At 49.4% G+C, this 19,982-nt stretch overlaps 1 protein-coding gene across 1 annotated transcript; it reads left to right on the top strand.

The window, feature by feature from the left end:
• The first annotated feature begins 7,789 nt into the window (after positions 1 to 7,789).
• LOC116824684 (myogenesis-regulating glycosidase-like) lies at positions 7,790 to 10,329 on the top strand. Its single transcript, XM_032780165.1, has one exon. It carries the CDS (start codon positions 8,054 to 8,056, stop codon positions 10,148 to 10,150), a length of 2,097 nt encoding a protein of 698 aa, XP_032636056.1. The 5' UTR covers positions 7,790 to 8,053; the 3' UTR covers positions 10,151 to 10,329.
• Positions 10,330 to 19,982: the final 9,653 nt, after the last annotated feature.

Here is a 19,982-nt window from a genome sequence, read left to right as displayed (position 1 = left end):
GAAGTGGGTATTCACCCACGAAAGCTGATGCTCCAAAATGTCTGTAAGTCTATAAGGTGCCACAGAACTCTTTGCTGCCTACTGTTGTGAGATGCTCACTGATGTCCAGAGCAGGCTATGGCCTTATGCAGGATGACCGGACATCCTGATTTTATCAGGACAGTCCCAATTTTTGGGTCTTTTTCTTATATAGGCTTCTATTACCTCTCACCACTGTCCTGATTTTTCACATTTGCTGTCTGGTTGCCTAGCCTTATGGATGGATGTTTGTCAGGGCTGCCACAAGAGTCCTAGGTTCTGGGATTTTCTCCGTATTTGCTGACTTTGTTTGCAGGACACACCAACTCAAAGCAGCAGCAGATCCCACTGGAACAACAGATGCAAACCCCGGAGACACATCTCTGCTGCTACAATGATCACTATCACCACCACATGCCTTTCAAGATCCAGGGGTCCCACATGGGCCTGTCACAACATGTGGTGTACCTCATGCTGGGCACTAAATGTAGGTGAAACCAGACAATTGCTAAGCTCTCAAATGAATTCACCCAATAAAATGATCAAAAACAACCACACATCAGCCATGGGCGAACACTTTTCACAAAGCGATCACTCCATAGCTGACCTCTCAGTCCTCATCCACAAAGGAAACCTGCACAACACCTTCAAAAGATGAGCCCGGGAATTTCAATTCATAATTCTGCTGGACACTAAAAACCACAGACTTAACAGGGACACTGGTTTTACGGCTCATTACAGCAAATAATGGTTTCAGTCTAAGTATCCACATCACAAATGGCCATTTGGACCTGGCTGAGAGTCTGGGCAGAGAGGCCAAGGACGGCATGGTTCAGGGAGCCTGAATTCCCATTTCCCCTCTGGGTATAGCAGCAATCACTGCAAGACAGCAGTAAAGCACATTGGTAGGGAGGTAGTGGAAGAGTGCACTGCCACTGCCCATGTTACCCCTGTTCTGGACAGACACAGGTATGAATCTCTAGTGCTGTTGATCCGGCACATGTCTCCAGCACTGAGTTTTCTTAGAGAGGTCTGAGAGGAACAAGAGATTTCACAGTGTTCTGGTAGGAAAGGAACAGCTCCTTTAAAGACAACCTTGCTACTTAGTAGCTGCATGGCGACACTGCAGGGAATGGTTAGTTAATGCTCACACACTGCTTTGAAATGGCAGAGCTCTCCATAAGTGCTACATATTGTTATTGACAGAGAAGCAGGCATCCTTATTCTCCATCCTTATAGATCATAGAGAGTCCTTGAGAATGTCACTGCGCCATCTGTATCCACCCTATGATATATCTCTTGTTCAGGTGTTGCGTGTGGTCTTTGTAGCCTGGCAGCATCCCTTGTGATAAACTTGGCTTTTCCCCCTATCCATGGTGATCGCCGATATCTATTATATCCTGTCAGCTATACACACAGGAAAGAGACTGGTGAAGAAACATGCTTCCAAATCCCTTCAGTAATAAATCCTGTAACATGAAGTTACATGCCAGCCATAGCTACCCAATCTGCCAGACCGCTGTGGAAAAGTATATATGCTTTCGGCCATACTTTATATTAAGGTTCCATCTAGCGCTAGTTGATAAATGGCTAACACATGATTACTAGCTGTTTTTAAAAATGGCAAATTAATTGTTATAGAGTCCAACAGTCCAATAGTTTTCTTATAGCCATCTATAGCACCTCCTAGGGGAATGTTTCCATCTATCCAGTCAGCACTCGGTACCTAATCTCGTTATGAAGAAGCCTGAAAGATCCAGGCCAGCCTGTGGTCCCAGGACGGGTTTGTTGCTTTGGACACCTCCCGAATGGAAGGCAGACTACAACCCACCAAACGTATTTCACTTGCACCAAGTAGCCGAAGAGCAACTGCCTGTTTGGTCATGGCTAGCCAGGGTCGGACTGGAACCAGTGGCCTCTCACCGTCACCATTCTTGAACTGGTTAAGGTTTGCAAGGATTTTTGGGATTCTGAAGGGAAGGGTGCATGCATAGTTGGTACTGATGCTGCTGCTGTCCCAGCCTGTTGGTTTGAAAGGTGCCAAGTCTGTGCTGTGCACCTCATCACCCCAACCCCCATCACCTTTATGCAGAGCACCTGAAGCTCTCGCCCCTTCGGCATGCATGAGACCAACTTGCCAGCTTCAGCATCTCTCCTTTTCCCCTTCACCCTCCTGCCTCTACTGCCCTGGAACTGGATGATGGATTCCGGCAGCTGCTGCAAAAATCTGCCAGCCAACCGAGATGTCCCACCCATGACACTACGACAGCAGCAGCTCGGAGAGCGCTGGTGTCCGGATCCCCACTGACAGATGGGCACAGCTGCTGCGGGGAGATTGTCAGGGCTGTCACATGCCATAGTTGGTGCTGTCAGGGTGGAAGAGGGATGGGCCCATTTTCTGTCCCCAGCAAAGCTCTCCAGCAGCTGCCCCCCCCTACCCCTTTCCCTGCTGGCATAGAAAGCCTTTCAGAAGGTTTCAAGGACACAGAAATAGGGCAAATTGCAAACTCCCTGGGCTGAGGCTACTTTTTCCAATGCCAGCTCTAAAGAACAAAGGCCCATCAGGAGAATGCAGGTTTGAGGGTGGAGGATGGCACTAGGCAGACTCGCAGCACTGCCATTTCTCATGCAAAATCAGGAGAACCAGTGACTCCGTTCATATCAATGAAGTTGCACCTGGCAACTCAAGCACATTGTCTCTTTTTCTCTACTCCCCTGCCCGCTTCTCCCTCTTGCCTTCCACCTTCCTCCTTTTCCAAGAGATCCTGCTGCTGGTTCGAGAACCTCTCTCGCTACAGCTCCCACCAGTGCCTTGATGACTAAATTGTGCTACTGATAACTGCAGGGGGCAGTGTGGAGCCATATGCAGCAGGAGCTTCTGTGACATTGTGCCCCGGGGAGAATGGGGTCTGCTGCCCCAAGGAGCCTGTGCCTTGCCCCCTGCCCCCCACCAGGAGGGAGGGCACTGTAAGGCTGGGATGTGAGAAGAGATGATTGAAAAGTGGAAGGGAAAAAATATAATTGAAAATTGTGAAACATTTGTTTGTTCCGCAGGTTTTGAAAGCTTTCGCTCAAAGTTTTATTGAAAACTAGTTTCAAAAATTTTTCATTTCCCCCCTTTTCCTGTCTGCCTCCCATTTCTCACCTCTTTTCCACTTTGCCACCAAAAACGGGGGGGAAAGTGCTTTTTTAAAAAAAAGATGAACTGAAAAAATAAAAAATAAAAGACTATTTTTTGTTTAGTTTTCCTGTTTCAGTGGGGGAAAAAATAGCACCTTTTCTGAGGAAAAAAATCCAAAACATTTTCATAAAAATTACCAGTTTTGGAATTTTTCAACAGCAAAACAGAAGCCCTGTCTCAAGGAAGTTGGAAGGGGAGGAGTGTTGATGGATTTTGTCTTTCTTATTGGCCAGGCACAGGCACGCTGTCCCCCCTCTTGCTCTGATTGGTGCTAAAACTCCTGAGCCTGTGGGTTTATTTCCCGCTCCCCATTTTCCCTTGTTTATTACTTTCAGCGTATAGAAAATGCCTAGCCTGTAAACGCTTTGGGGCAGGGCCTCTTTTGTTACTTGTATGTGTGCAGCACCAATAGGGTGACCAGACAGCAAATGTGAAAAATCAGGACAAGGGATGGGAGGTAATAGGAGCCCATATAAGAAAAAGACCTAAAAATTGGGACTGTCCCTATAAAATTAGGCCATCTGGTCACCCTAAGCACCGAGAACAATGGGGGTGCTGGACTATGACTGGAGCTCTCGGATGCTACTGGAATACGACTCACTCACTCACCATTTCCAGCTACCTCCAGGGCCACGTCAGTTAGACAGAAGAAATTATTTTTTTCTCAGTGCTGATCTTTTTTCCATTTCAGGCCTCGGGGCAGCAAAGCCAAGGCTGTACAAAGATCAGCCAACATATCTTTTCTTTGCTGAGATCTTATTAAAGCCACAGCAGATCATTTAGGTCGCTTGGAAGCCGTTCTGATGGCTATTGAAATGACTGATTTATGGCATTTTTAATGGACCTTCAAGCATCTTATTATTACTCTGCTGAGCTGCAGATGTCAGTAAGAACGATGGAAAAACACTTTGAGACACTTGTTGCATAGCTAAGATGGTCAAGCTTATTGTCTTTTCCCACTATCACCCACAAGATGTTTCTGAGGACTTGTTTCTTAACCAGTCCTTCACAAACTATGCTGATAGGACTCATTGGAAGCCTTGTTTCGTTTTGTTCCTTTATTGAGAAATTTGACAAAACATTTAAAAACCGATAGATAGATCTGATTTCTAAAACTCATTTGTTTTTACACAGGTTAGTGAAAGTTAACCACTCACGCCCAGATCCTCAAAGGTGTTTAGGTTCCTAACTCCCACTGTTTTCACAGATCCTCTCACCTGACTGAGAGAATTCCACCAGAGCAAAATAAGGGTGTGGGTTGGTGGTCAGAGCACTGGACTGGGATTTAGGAAACCTGGGGTCTATTTCTATCTGACCTGCACTGCAGTGACCAGCCGGGTGTCCTTTGCTAAGTCTCTTCCCTTCTCTGTGCCTCACTGAGTATGTCTACACCAGGGATCGGCAACCTTTCAGATGTGCTGTGCTGAGTCTTCAGTTATTCACTCTCATTTAAGGTTCCACGTGCCATAATACATTTTAACATTTTTAGAAGGTCTCTTTCTATAAGTCTATAATATATAACTAAACTATTGTTGTATGTAAAGTAAATAAGGTTTTTGAAAAGTTTAAGAAGCTTCATTTAAAAGGTAAATTTAAATAAATGCAAGCCCCCTGGAGCGTGGCAGGACCCGGCTGCAGTGTAGTAGCTACTGAAAATTTTGTGCATGCCCCTTTGGCGCGGCGTTGCCATTAAGGTGCCTGACCCCTTAGGTTCTACACGCAATTAGGACCCCCGCGTGCTGGCCCGCCCCAGTTGACTTGGGCTTTGGCCGGCTCAAGCTAAGGGTCTGTTTAATTCATGATGTAGACGTCTGGGCCTGGAATCACGTTAGTCTTGAGAGACAGTGAGAGAAGACCTCCTGTCATAACAGATAGTGTAATGGCGTTATGTATCTCTCTTTACCTGTAAAGCTGTAACAAACGGGAACTGAAACAATCTGACAGAAGGACCGAAATCAGAAACAAGATACTTTCAAAATCTCGGTGATGGAACCTGTGTTTGTGTTTTGAGGTTTTTGCTTGTGTTCTTCGGGTCCCTGAAAGGATTAGACGTGCAAGCCAGTTCTTGCCAATCTCCTCGCTACAGTCTCATAGTATTTCAGAATAGTGAGTAATTAGAGAGAAAGGCGGTTATATCTTAATTGTTTTTCTGTATTGCAAATGTGTAGTTTGTGGTATTTTGCTGGGGGGAGTTTTCTCTGGTGTCTATAAGCTAGAAAGACCCTGTAGTATTACCATCTAGATTACAGAGACAACGGTTTACTTTTTTTCTCCCCTTTTATTAAATTTTTGCTTTTTAAGACCTGTTTGATTTTTCCCCTAGTTAGGCCTCAGGGAACTTGAGGTCTGAGGGACAGTACAGGGGAGATAGGCGGAAGGAAGGTTAAATTTCCTCTTGTTTTAGATTCACTAGAGCTTGAGATGTGGTTATTGCCTCTGGAGTTGAGGGGAAGAGGGGGGGGTAGAAGGTGAGGAAAGCCTCTGTTTTAGATTCAAGGAGTTGGAATCAGTGCATCTTGCCAGCGGTAACCAGGGGGAGAAGCCTAGAGAGGGACTGGGGGAAAAGAGTTACTCTTCCTTGTGTTAAGCGCAGAGGGGGTCTGGATCTTGGGTCCCAGTAAGGTTTGGAGACCGAGTTTATCAGGCCTCAAAGTCGCTGATTGGTGGCAGCTTATCAGATCTAAGCTGGTAATTAAGCTTAGAGGAGTTCATGCTAGTACCCCATCTTTGGACCCTAAAGTTCAGATTGGGGAAGAATACTATGACAACCTCACAGTCTTCAAATATGTTGAGGGCTGTTAGGAAGAGATGAATTGTTCTCCGTGTCCACTGAAGGCAGGAAAAAAAGGAATGGGCTTAATCTGCAGCAAGGGAGATGTAGGGTAGATATTAGGAAATCTTTCCAACTCTAAGGGTAGCTAAACTCTGGATCAGGCTTCCAAGGGAGGTTGTGGAATCTCTGGCATTGGAGGTTTTTAAGAACTGGTTGGACAAACCCTTGTCAGGGTTGGTCTAGGCCAGGGTTTCTCAACCCGTGGATCAGGACCCAAAATTGGGTATCCAGAATGGTTCAAAGGCTTACATGGCAGCTCCCGTGGCTCTTGTCTCATGGGAGCGGCTGGGCTTGCCCCCCTGCTCCAGGCACTGCAACCTTTGGGGTCCCAGCGCTACTCAGGTTTAGCCTAGGTGTCATGACGATGGGAATCTCGGTAGGCCAAATTTGAGTGAGTGGCCCTGCATCCCTGTTAGCCAGGTCACAACTCCACTCACAAAATGTGGTCCAGTCAGGGCATGTGAACCCAAACCTGAGGGGCACTGCAGCCCTGGAGGTTGCAATGCCTGGAGTGGAGAGCCAAGCCTGCCAGCCCCACAGCACAGAAGCTGCAGGAGCCGCCACTCACTGTGGGGTGAGTGCCGTGCAGGATCCAACCCCTGCGGGAGACAGGATCTGACCCAAACCACCCAAGAGCCTCCACCGCCAGACTAGTTACTGGATTGCGAAAGGCCATAAACATTTACAAATGGGTCCTGAGCCCAAAAAGATCGAGAACCACTGGTTTAGGTTTACCTGGTCCTGTCTCAGTGCAGGGGGCAGGCCTAGATGACCTTTCAGGAGCCCTTCCAGCCCGACATTTCTATGATGAACACGTTCCTTCTATTATGGCAATCCCAGTTAAATACCCAAGTACTCTTTCCCCAGAAATCTTCCCTCCCACACTGCTCTCCTTTAAGTTTTCTGTTAAACTCTCTTTCTACTGACAATGGGATGCACACTCCCCTCTACCCCAGTGAGACTGAAACTTTTCTCACTGACCCTGGTGTAAAGCGAGAGCCACTTCCCTGCAGCTAGTGGCGCTGTGCTAGTGTGGACGAGTGGAGCCCTGCCTCCAGCACGGACAGAGAAGGAGATGCCCGCTGGCGCTGATAGAGCCATACGTGGATGAATGTTCCGGCGCCACCTGCAATTCAGCCAATCAGTAAAGTGAATGTGCCCTTGGCGAACCCTCAGACGGATGGACCGGACCTGTTCGTGTCCCACAACCAACCTGCTTAAGTGTTTTGCTGAATCAGGGCCTACACAATGAGGCTATAAATAGCTCTCTTGCGGGAGCTTGCTTCTTCCTATTTTAGCAGCTTAATGGCACTCAGGGAGCAATGTGCAGACAGACAACTAACCTTCATGCCATTAGATGGCTGTGATTACCAGGTCCCCTCAGAAATGATTCATCACTTCTTTGCAGCTGGTCCAGGGAAGTGGATGCCCAGCTGCCAGCATGCTCACATTTACTACAGCAGGGTGGGGAAAATACATCCAGGAATCTACTTGACCAAAAGACAAGAAGCCCGAGATCATTGTGGAGCTGCCAGCCTGCAGTCTCTGCTACCTACCCATGTTTCTCCATAGAGCCCTGTTTGCTTCTCCCCGGCCCTCTAGCTTTGTCTCCTCCCCTCCTCCCAGCTTGGGTGAGCTGAGCCACATTGCAGCCAAGAGCTCACGGGAACCTTGGCATACCCACGGCTGAGAGAGTGGTATTATAATAACCCTCGCTCAGCTGCCAGGGAACGGAATGTACCAGACTGGAGCAGAGCTGCAAGTGAAAGCAGCACGGACAGGGAGTCTTCACCGGAGCTACAACAGGGATGATTTGGTCGATTAGCTGGATTCATTTAGTTGATGATTGTAACGTTTCACCCCCGTGCTGTGTCAGGGATCAGTGCAGCAAGACTGAATGGGTTTGGAGGAGATACTATGACTGACTGATTCTCCTGTTCGTATTTCTCCTTGACGAGCCAGAGGAGAACAACACAGTAAGAAACAAAGCTCCTAGCCACAAGCTTTGGCTTCAGGAGCTCATGGAAAATCAGCCCTTTCATCGTTTAAGAAAGAACAGGAGCTCTGAAAAGGGGAATGCCATGAGAACACCCCTGCCTGACAGCTTCACCCCGGGGAAGCAGAAGCCGTCCAAGGAGCTGAAGCCAATGGTCGGTGCAGTCATCGTCGGGCTGATCTTGTTCATTGCGGCGGTGGTGGCGTGGTGCTACTACACGGCATCTCTCAGGAAGGCGGAGTGGCTAAAGACGGAATTGATGGACCTGAGGAAGGATGGGTTCATCATCAAAAACACCAATGGGGAGGTGGTCTTCAGACTGGCCTTCCAGTCGGGCACCCTCGACCTGGAGTCCTGCTCGAAAGAAGGGGAAATTTTAACCTGCACCAGGTCGGACAGAGGGAAGCTGAATTTCTTCATTCAGACAGTCAAGCCCAAGGACACGGTGATGTGCTACCGCGTCCGCTGGGAGGAGTTTGTGGCGGACACGGTGGTCGAGCACACCATGTTTTGGGAGGACACTCACTGGTACGGGTGCTGTGAAATGAGCGTCCAGCACTGGCCAATAAGACTCCCAGGGTACCAGGAGCCCATGCCGTTTGTGACGAGTGATGTGTATTCCTTCAGGGGCAGCTTTGGAGGCATCTTGGAAAGGTACTGGCTGTCCTCGAAAGCAGTGGCTATAAAGATTAACGACTCGGTGCCCTTCCACCTGGGGTTTAACGCCAGTGAAGAGTCGCTCTTCTTTCAAGCTAGGTATAAGGATTCTCCCTACAAACCTCCCCTTGGGCAGCAGCCTTTCCCGGAGCTGAGCTACCATGTATGTGTCGGCTCAGATGTGACCTCCATTCACAAATACATGGTACGCAGGTACTTTAACAAGCCTTCTAAGATCCCAGCAGAAAATGCCTTCCGGTACCCCATCTGGTCTACGTGGGCTCTGTACAAAAACAATATTGACCAAGATAAGCTGTTGCGTTTTGCAGAAAAGATTAAAAAGTACCGGTTTAATTGCAGCCATATTGAAATCGACGACACCTACACACAAACTTATGGCGATTTTGACTTTGATCCGGTAAAGTTCCCTAATGTGACAGAAATGTTCAAAACGCTGAAAAAAGAGGGATTTAAAGTTACCCTGTGGACTCATCCCTTTATAAACTACAATTCTTCCAATTTTGGAGTGGGGATAGAGCGGCAGCTCTTTATCAAGGAGCCGACGGGGAAACTTCCTGCGATGGTGAAGTGGTGGAACGGCATTGGCGCCATATTGGATTTTACCAATCCCACAGCCAGGGAGTGGTTTCAGAGCCACCTGAAACAACTGCGGTCGAAGTACGGCATAGCGTCCTTTAAATTTGACGCTGGTGAGGTGAGCTACCTTCCAAAGCAGTTCAGCAGCTTCAGGCCCTTGTCGGATCCCAGCATCTGGTCCAGACGGTACACGGAAATGGCCATTCCGTTCTACGAGCTCGCTGAAGTCAGAGTCGGCTACCAGTCTCAAAACATCTCGTGCTTCTTCCGTATCATCGACCGCGACTCGGTTTGGGGCTATGAGCTTGGCCTCAAGTCCCTGATCCCTACCGTGCTCACCATTAGCATGCTGGGATACCCTTTCATTTCAGCTGATATGATTGGTGGGAATTTTTTCCCCAACAAGACAGAAGGTGCTGTTGAAATCCCGGACCAGGAGCTGTACATCCGCTGGCTGGAGCTTTCAGCCTTCATGCCCTCTATGCAGTTCTCCATACCCCCCTGGCTCTATGACAAGGAAGTGATTGAGATTGCACAGAAGTTCACAGAGCTGCATGAGTCCCTGGTTGCCCCTCTGCTGTTGGAGCTGGCTGGAGAGGTCACTGACACGGGCGACCCCATCATACGGCCCATCTGGTGGATTTCTCCCAGGGATGAATTCGCTCACAAGATTGACTCCCAGTTCCTCATTGGGGATACCCTCATGGTGGCCCCTGTCCTGGAGTTGGGCAAGCAAGAGCGAGATGTGTACCTCCCGGCCGGCAAATGGCGCAGTTACAAAGGGGAGCTGTTTGAGAAGACCCCAGTCCTGTTAACAGACTATTCCGTTGACTTGGATGAAGTTGCTTATTTCCTTTGGGTATCATAACAAATGTAGCCATCAGTTTTAAGCTTTGTGAACAAGTGATGGATTGAAAAAACTAGGTAGCTCTGAGTTCCAGAGCTAAACATACCTCTCTGTGACGTTCTAAATAATAATCATGAGTCCAATTGCACAGAACCATTTTTGTGTGTTAATAAACAGGACAATTAAAATAGCTTTGTATATATTTCAGCCTTTAAAAGGTCCAGTTCCAAAGCTTAATGTCTTGGCTGTGGTATTATTTATAGATATAACATACAAAGAAACACAGTGTCTACTAGGGTTTTTTCCCCAGGCCTATATGACATTGATGCTCTTTTTTTAAAGGGTACATTACATGGCTTCCTTTATTCCACACCGACTCTGTTGATCCCATATCTTTATCTTATTTAAAAATTGCTTTGTCATTGGCTGAGGAATTGCTCAGAGCAGCGTAGTCCTTTAAAAGTGAACCAGTGACACTCCTGCAGAGACGGAGGCCTTCAAATTCTTGCCACCACCACATGGGATGGCGTTGGATGTAGCAGCAAAGGGTGGTAACCATCTGCTGCAGACTGATTTATCAGAATAAGCAGAAATTAATGCTGACGTTCAGTAATATTGTGGCAATAATTTCCCTCCACTGGGAAATATTAGTGACTGTTACAGATAGTAAAATTAAGCTAGCATACCTTTGGCCGCAATTCAGCAAAGCACTTAAGCACATGCTTAAATCCCATTGACTTCAAAGATTAAATCCCTAAGCCTAGCTTAAGTACTTTGTGGAATAGGAGCTTTTACTATTATGGGATAGCGCACTGGATTGGAACTCAGGAGACTGAGATTCTATTCCTGGGAAAGCCATTGTCCTGCTGGGTGACACTGACAAGTCACTTCTCTTCCTTTTGCCTCAGGTTCTCCATCTGTAAAAGGGGGATAATGATCAGAACTCCTAAGAGCCAGGAATTATTATTATTAAAAAGTACCACCCCCCTTTCCAATAACTTTGGCAATAATCATTTAACTACCTTTCCATTCATCACTGAGAGTATCCTACAGGAAACAACCAGACCACATCCCCCCATTTACCAAGTCCCATGGTTTAGCTCAGCAAGTAGCAGTAGGCCAAGCATCTCTTAGAAGATCTGTCTCCAGCAGCTATGGAGCTTCTCATCTGTCCTCCCTGCACTTAATCCAGTTTAGTGAGTCAGTTTTACTAAGGTGCTGTGTAAGCAGGACCTCCCTGGAGTCCATTTAGTTCTGCTACTGCCTTTTGCAATAGCTGGTTCATGCAGCAAAGTCTTCCATCTACAACAGGGGTCGGTAACCTCTGGCACATGGCTTGCCAGGGTAAGCACCCTCACGGGCTGGGCCAGTTTGTTTACCTGCCGCGTTGGCAGGTTCGGCTGACTGCGGCTCCCACTGGCCGTGGTTCGCCATCCCAGGTCAATGGGGGTGGCAGGAAGCTGCAGCCAGCATATCCCTTGGGCTGCACCGCTTGCCACAGCCCCCGTTGGCCTGGGACGGCGAACTGTGGCCAGTGGGAGCCACGATCGGCTGAACTTGCCGACGCAGCAGGTAAACAAACTGGCCTGGCCCATCAGGGTGCTCATCCTGGCGAGCCGCATGCCAGAGATTGCCGACCTCTGATCTACAACATCTCTCACCTAAGCTGCCATAGGAGAGGAGTCAAGAATCTAAGAACCCATCAGCAAAGCCCTGCTTGCTTAGAAATCTATTTCTTACTACAAGGCTAAAAACTCTATCCACTCTCCCAGCCTCTCTGAGAGCTGTCTACCCCCCAAAATCCAAGTTTATGTGTAGTTCTGGTGAGCTCCCAAATAAGTGTCACTTGAGGAATTGGGGGTAGGTAGCCCGGGCAGATAAAGCTTTGTATGGCAGCACTTTTCCCTTTTCACCACCAGAGAGCCTAGAGAGCTCGTTCTCCTTTGGAGCTTCTGCCCATAAGGTTTACACATACACTGTATGCAGGCATTGGTTACACTCACAGGGTAATGCCCCTTTTCTGTTTTACGCTTCAGTTTTGTTATTCCTGAAAAAATAGTAAGTAGAATGTCTTGTTACAACAGTGATGCAGATTTTTGAACTCACAAGGTAAAGAAACAGCAGGATGTATCTATGGTACGTATCTGGCCCTCTCACCACAGTGTCTGAGCACCTCAGTCTTTAGTGTATTCAGCCTCACACGTCCCCCAGACTGTGAGACAGGACAGGACTATTATCAGTCACACAAGGAGAGGAAGGATGGGCTTGATGGATGGGGCATTAGCTAGGGGCTTGGAAGATCTTGGTTTGATTCCCTGTTCCGTCACAGAGCCGCTGAGTGACCTTGGACAAGTCCCTTAATCACTCTGTGCCTCAGTTGCCCCCCATAAAATGGGGATAGTAGCACAGCCCTTCCTCATCGGGCAGAGGGCTGTTTGTGAATAAATGCATTACAGGTTGCAAGGTGATAGTGGCCATATAAATCCCGCAGCTGGATTAATTCCAGACTATCTAAGCTGGGTGTCCCACAGTCCAGGCTAGCACTCTAACCACTGAACAAGACTTCCTCTCATAACAAAAGATGAACCACACAGCCAGAGGTGAAAGTAAGCTGGTCCAGTACAGCGTACCAGAAAGCGCTGGTGTGCTGTGCCCGACCAAAGCGGCTTCCCCAGCCTGGTGATTTAAAGGGCGGGGGGCTCCCCGCAGCGGCCTGAGTCTTGGGCCCTTTAAATTGCCACCTGAGCCCCGCTGCTGGAGCCCTGGGATAGTGGCGGCATGGCTCCGTCAGTGATTTAAAGGACCAGGGGCTTCTGGCCACTGCTACTGCAGCCAGAGCTCCGGGGCCTTTAAATCTGGATTTAAAGGGCCTGAGTATGTAAAGGATCTGCCTCTTCCGGTTGAGGCAACGCCCCCTTCCCTGGACTCCGGCGTGCCGGTAAGTCCTTTAAATTACTTTCGCCCTTGTGCACAGCCCTTTTCCTGCGTGATTCCCCAGTCATGTGGGCCACACAGCACTCGTGGTTGGCAGAGGAGCACAGCTGGTGAAATGAGCTCTGGGCTTTAAAGCTGCAGCACCTGGTGCCTCTGTGAGGGTGAACACACTTCCTCAGTCTCACAGAGGCAGGACCTAGTTATTGAGGACACCCTGTCAGGCAGCTCTGCCCTGCCTGTCATAAGGCCAAGGAAACCCCTGGGTGATACCTCCTGCAACCTGCCCACTCCTTGCAAAAACCTAGAACATGAACCCATCCCCCTGTCACTGTCCCAACCCCATTCCAGCCTCTCTGTCTCCTCTCTATGCTGCTCCCACCGACCCAGGAGAAATTCTGCCACTCTCAAGGGCTGTTGGTCTGTCCACACCTCTTGATGGTGTGCAAGAGGAGGGTCTGTCTTAGCCAAGCGACTGGCTTTTGAAGTGTGAGCAGCAGGCCTCGTAGCCACTGGAGGGCTGCTGTCTGACACCTAGCCTCCTGGCTTAGTGATGCCTGGACCAGGATGAGCCTGGCCAGCTGGGGCAGCACCTTGTGCATCGCTGCCAACTTCTGCCACTGGTGGTGGGATTTGGGCTGGGTCTGGAGCCTTGTCTCTCAATGACATGGGAGAGTTGGAGCTCTCTGACTGGTTATCTAACCCAGTTGCTATCTCTCCCTGCGCCCCCTGCCCAAAGCCATGCATTCTCATGGAGGGCACTAGGGAGGAGGCAGCTAGAGAGCCCAACAGCTGTTATGCCCCCTCCTTTGGCTCTCCTCCTGTGAGCAATGGGGACAGGATGGTGACCCTGCTCCCTGCCTTGCAGCACCCAGCCTGGGAATGGCTGGTGGGGATGAAAAGCCTTTGGAGCTGCCCCTGAGCCGGGAAGGGGCAGAGGAGACCCCACTGCAACCCTGCCAGGCCTGTGGGAGTGGGGTGAAGAACCCCAGGGGGACCAGAGGTGAGGCTGGGAAGGGTGCAACTGATGGGAGGGGCAGGGGTGCTGAACTGATGTGGGGACTGGGCAGATGTGGAGTGGGGGGGATAGGCAGAACTGATGTGGGTGCAGAATGATGAGGCGGCTGGGTGAGGGCTGTGGGGGGCAGCACTGACATGGGAACTAGGGGACAGGATTGACTGGAGGCAGAATTAATTGCTGAGCAGGGGATAGGCGGATGTAGACACTAATTCACACACACACACACACACATATTCAAAAATCAAAGGACAGGCCAAAAACCATAATATGATCTTTTTTTTTTTTTTAATCACATGATTTTTTTGGAGCCAAGCTCATGATTTTGGCAGAGTCTGACTCATGATTTTTACTCTCTTGAGGGTGGCATTACTGCAGTACTGAACTACAGTTTGCCCCACCTCTCCTCTAGAGCAGTCTCCTAAATCAAATCACCCCTTTGGACTGCCCACCACTCCGGCACCTTGGCCATCCGTAGCTGTCACCTTGGAGGTCTCAAATGGCAGCACGCACATGTGTGAGCATCCAAAAATTTTGGCCTAAAGAGGCCAGAGCAAGTCACTATGATAGCTGGGTTCAGCACCTTCTCCGTTGTCCATCCCATGCTCATCTCTGTGGTACCAGGCTCCTTCAGCCCCTACACACCATGATCCTCTCTCCTGTCCTCCTACAAACTACCAGCCTCTCCCAGGGGTCACCTTCCAGTGGGCTCAAACGCAAGCTGGGGCACCAGAACGGGGGGGGCCATGGCTCCCCCACTTTTAACCAGCTGTAAGAGTCAGCAATGGGGGGAGGGAGGGTGGAGCGGAGTGAGCCAGGGGGGTGGTTGGGGAGGGGAAGGGTGGTGCAAGGGCAGGGCCTCAGGGGAACGGGCAGTGGGAGGGCAGGGAAGGGGCCAGAGGGATGGCATGAGGGGGTGGGGGGCCACAGTTTGGGCACCTGTCCTCCCCCTCAACTTTTAAGGTGCTTCTGCCTCTCCTTACTCAAGCTTTGCATTCATTGCTCTACCATAGCCAGCCGGGAAGCAGTCCCGGAACCCAGTCGCTGATGGAAGGGCCAGCTAGCTAGGAGGATGCAGATGTGGCAATGTGTAGGAGCTGTGGACCAGCCCCCACTGGCTAGGCATTGTACAAACACCGCCAGGTTGAGTGTCAGGGTTGGAAAGGGCAGCACAGAGCCAAGGGCAAAGCATTTTTTTTCTGGGTAGCAATTAAAAACAAACCTGAGCCAACTGCACATGCAGCAGTGGGGAAAAATACTGAGCGAGGCCTTTTATCTGAAACCATGAAAGAAAAGCAATTCCACATAACAGAGCGAAGCTCAGGGCTAAATATAGTTCCTGTGCTCTTGATACCTACTGGACAAAAAAGGGTCTCCAACAAGCACTGCCTGATTGGGGAATGAGGAGAGAGACTTCTTTTAACCCCTTTGCTGCAGGCAGCTGCGTCTGGGAGCAGAGGCTTTCTCCGCAGTAGTGTTTCTCAGGACAGGCTGTTCAAGTGCAGGGAACACCAGAGTGTATCAGCTGTGCTTGGCCGTGCTAAAGGAGTAGGGGAGGGGGGCAGGATGAGGGGGTTGTTTCAGTCACATGAAAGTGGTTTATGTGCAAATCTGTATAACCCTTCTGCCAGTGGGAGTGGGCAGCAGAAGGGCCAGGTTCAGTATCTCGGGGGTTCCTTTTCAACAATATAACCCAAATCGGCTTAGGCCCATGCCTGGGAAAATTGCACTCGACCCTCTGGGCACCTCTGAAAGGCAATACTTCCCCTCTCGCAAGCACAGAGTCGGAGGTAGAAAGAGTTTCTTTAATAAAAGTAACTTAGCATTAATCTGAGAAAACAGCACAAGCGCTATTCATAGCCATGAAAGCATAAGCAAGATGCACTCCTCAGAGTATGCTGGGCAGTGTCTTTTGCTTCAGGTTCGGGAGTTCTTGTAGTATGCTTCTCCCCCTCCCCCCACAACTCACAGCTGTGCCAGTCAGCGCAGAGCAGAACCAGAGTTCATAGGCACAGCTGCAGGAATTCTCTTCGACTTGTGCCTTGTGAGTGGCTCCAACTCACCCATGCTGGGGGTAGGCAGCAGCACTTTGGGGGAGCAGTAGGCCAGCTCATTGGGACGTGGCCAGGTAGATCTGCTGATCTGGGCTCAGCACAAAGCAAAGAGAATTTTACATAACATTGTGCATGTAGCATGAACTGGGCTCCCAGATGCAGCCTCCCCTCCACACCAGTCACCTCCTTCCCTCTCCCACACACATCAGTGCCCCACGGCCCTCTACTCTCTGAGTCTATGTGTTTCGCTTCCCCCTAGTCCATCCATCCTCTCTTCCATGTACTGCTGAGGCTCCCTGTCTCCCGGCTTCCCCTCCTAGCAGAGTAGGTTGGGCTGAGCAGGCTCTGACTGCTGCTGCTTCTTCTCTTACCTTGCTCTGGGTTCCTCCCCCTGCACCCTCTGGGTCGCTCACTGGAAAGTTGTGGTGAGGGCTGCTGGAGACTCCTTGGTGAGGCCTGAAATCCAGAATCTTTAGCTCAAAGGTGCCCCAGGTTAGGCAGGTGTGCAATCAGAGCACTGCCCCCCTGGGCATCGTGCTGGTGCCCAGAGCCTAGGGGGACCCTTTTCAAAGGGGCAGTGATCATGGCTGTTGAAATATCCAGCATCCCCAGCAGTATCATGTCTGGCTCTTCCCTACGGAGTGTATTGCCTGTGGGCACTCTCATGCAGGTGCCCCATCCCGCTCACTACACTTGTTTGTGGGTGTGGGGTGCTGGGGCAGCCTCTCGCATGAGTGACACCCCAAGACCATTTATGGGCTGCAGCATGAAGAATCAGGCGGTCGCTTCTTAGCCAAAGCCCCACAGACCTTTACATTGTGAGTGATTATAATAAATCAGGATGCAAATGGAGACAAAGGCCTTCTAAACCCAATAGCCCTAAGATTTAACCTGCCCCTGGGCTTCCCACATGTACGATGAGTTATTATTACCACAGCTCTTAGGTGCCCAACTCATTGACCCAGCTCCCCACTGTTCTACTCCAAGGTGCCTACAATTTTAGTATAAGGCAAGAGACACAGCTGGGCAATCAGAGGCAGGAGGGGATATTTCGATACTGAGTAAGAGATCGTGTCCATGTCAATTTATAAATTCCTTGCAGCACGGACTCTGTCTTCTTCCATGCTCCGGCCACAGCCCTGACCATATGCTCGGTGTCTCACAAACTATATGGCTCAGCCATAGAAACAGTGAAGTTTTGGATGGCAAGTGGTCCTCTGCCAGCCAGCCACTAGAGTCCAGTGGTTGGAGTGATACCTGCCCCCCTAGGAGACCTGGCTTCAAGTCCCTGCTCCACCAAACTTCCTGTGTGACCTCAGGGGACTCACTTCAGTCTTCCTGTTCCTGGGGTCCCCATCTGCAAATTGCAGCTGATGGCACTGTCCTCCCACGTCATGGTGTTCAAAAGGCAAATACTAGGTCAGGTGCTATGATGCCCTTTGGGGTAACAGGGGCCATATAAGGACCTTTGATTGATGACTCTCCCTCCCCTCTAGGTGTCACGGCAGGATCATTCCCTCTTGGGTATTTCCTACTTTTAAGTCTCCCACGCGATGAGGTTTCCACTCCCTCCCAAGGGAGACTGTTTCACAGCTTATGTAAAAACAACAAGGAGTCCGGTGGCACCTTAAAGACTAAGATTTATTTGGGCATAAGCTTGTGTGGGTAAAAACCCTACTTCTTCAGATACATGGAGTGAAAATGACAGATGCAGGCATTGTTATACTGACACATGACGAGAAGGGAGTTACCTCACAAGTGGACAGCCAGTGTTGGCAGGGCCAATTTGATCAGGGTGGATGTGGGCCACTCCCAGTAATAGATAAGGAGGTGTCAATTCCAGGAGAGGCAAAGCTGCTTTTGTAGTGAGCCAGCCACTCCCAGTCCCTATTCAAGCCCCAATTAATGGTGTTAAATTTGCAAGTGAATTTTAGTTCTGCTGTACAGCTTATGTCTCACCCTCAGGAAGGTTTTCCCTTGATACTCCACCTATGTTTTCCCTTTCCTAACCTAATCCTGTTGCTTCCACTTAGATGCCCCTGTAACACACTTTAGGTATGGCTACACTTGAAATTTCAAAGTGCTGCCGCGGCAGCACTTTGAAGTGTGAGTGTGGTTGGCGCGCCAGCGCTGGGAAAGAGCTCTTCCAGCGCTGCATGTAAACCACATCCTCTACGGGTGTAGCTTGCAGCGCTGGGAGCCGCGCTCCCAGCGCTGCGGCACTGATTACATTGAGGCTTTACAGCGCTGTATCTTGTAGCGCTCAGGGGGGTGTTTTTTCACACCCCTGAGCGCGAAAGTTGCAGCGCTGTAAAGTGCCAGTGTAGCCATACCCTCAGCAATTCTCATTTTTCTACAATCCTTGCAACCTTCAAATATTCACCAACGATCTCCCACCTCCACTGGGCCCAGACTCGCAGCTCTCACCCACAGGAGTGCTCCGACTGAAGTCAATGGACGATGCAGGGGAACAAGAACTGCTGAATCAAGGCTTTAGTCACCATCTCTGAGCCAAGATATAAGTATTCAGCCCTTCTAACCTTTCCTCACGAGTCATTTCATTCAGCCACCTCTGTCTTTCACTTTGCTATGCCCTGAATTCCTTTCTGTTTAGTTAATGAGGTGCCCATAACAGGAGAGCTGGCTGGGGCTATGGAGTGGGGCACTGGATTAGGATTCAGGAGATCTGGATTCTGTTACCAGCTCTGCTACTGTCCTGCTGGGTGACCACGGGCGCTTTGCCTCTCTGTGCCCACCCTGTGCCTGCCTCGTCATTCAGACCGTCAGTTCTTTGGGAAAGGGACCATTTCTCACTATCTGCATTTGTACAGCACAATACCCCCTCACCTGGGGCCGCTATGTGCTCCTATAATACTAACAGAAGGTTTAGCTATACCAGACCAGACAGAGTAGGACTTACTCCTACCTCTGTACCATATACACAGCCCCAAATTACACCCATCCATTCTGCAGCCATCTCCTCCTTCAAACCCATCTGTAATTTACCACTCACTCTCAGCCCTGTGTCTCTTTCAGCTCCATGCTTCCCATTAAAGAGATACAGGCTGGAGCATGCATTGGCGGTTTGTGTAACACGCATACAGCTGGCTGCAGCTTTACGCTTTTCAATATAATGGCAGTTGGTCTTATGGTGCCATTCACACTGAAGGAAAGAGGCGAAGTCAAGGGGTTGAAAGAGTCTTTTATTCAAAATGAATAGTTTGAAACATGACACGTCAGTGATCATGTGACCCTCCCTCCCTCCCTCCCATCAATGTTAAACAAAATGCAAACATTTCCCTCTCTTTTTGGTTAGTGTGGAACAAGGCAGGGCCAAGTTTCATACAAAAAAAAGAAAGAAAAGTCAGGAGGGAAACACTATTTGCAGCAAAGGAGCTCTGCACAGGTTCTTAAATTAAAGTTTCATCATCATCATCTACTCTTTGTGTAGATACCAGTTTTGAAATTTGACAGCCAGCATTGCAGCAGGAGCAAATGTACTGAGGCTGGATTGGTGGCATAAGTGAATTGTGTTGTTTTGCACCAAATATATGCCACATTCTTTTTCCCAGCACTCAGCTGTAAGTGAAACCTGTCCTGTTAAAATAGAAAATGCACCCTGTGCTGTAAATGAGCAAGTGGTTAGGTCCCTAAATGATTTTCTGGACTGTTATTGTGAATCAGAGAAATAGCCTCTCTTCTTTCTTTACCAGAAGTATGGTCCTCAACTGAGCAAGGTACTCCAGCCTGGGCCTAGCTTTAGCCAGTAAATAGCCCCATTAAAGACAAGTGCATGCTTTGATACCTTGCTGAATCCTGGACATGGTGCATTCTCTGGGCTACATTCTGC

This window comes from Chelonoidis abingdonii, chromosome 6, assembly GCF_003597395.2.
Source record: "Chelonoidis abingdonii isolate Lonesome George chromosome 6, CheloAbing_2.0, whole genome shotgun sequence".
Taxonomy (NCBI): Eukaryota; Metazoa; Chordata; order Testudines; family Testudinidae; genus Chelonoidis; species Chelonoidis abingdonii.
Note: the sequence above shows the minus strand (reverse complement) of the source record. Positions and strands in the feature narration are given on the sequence as shown.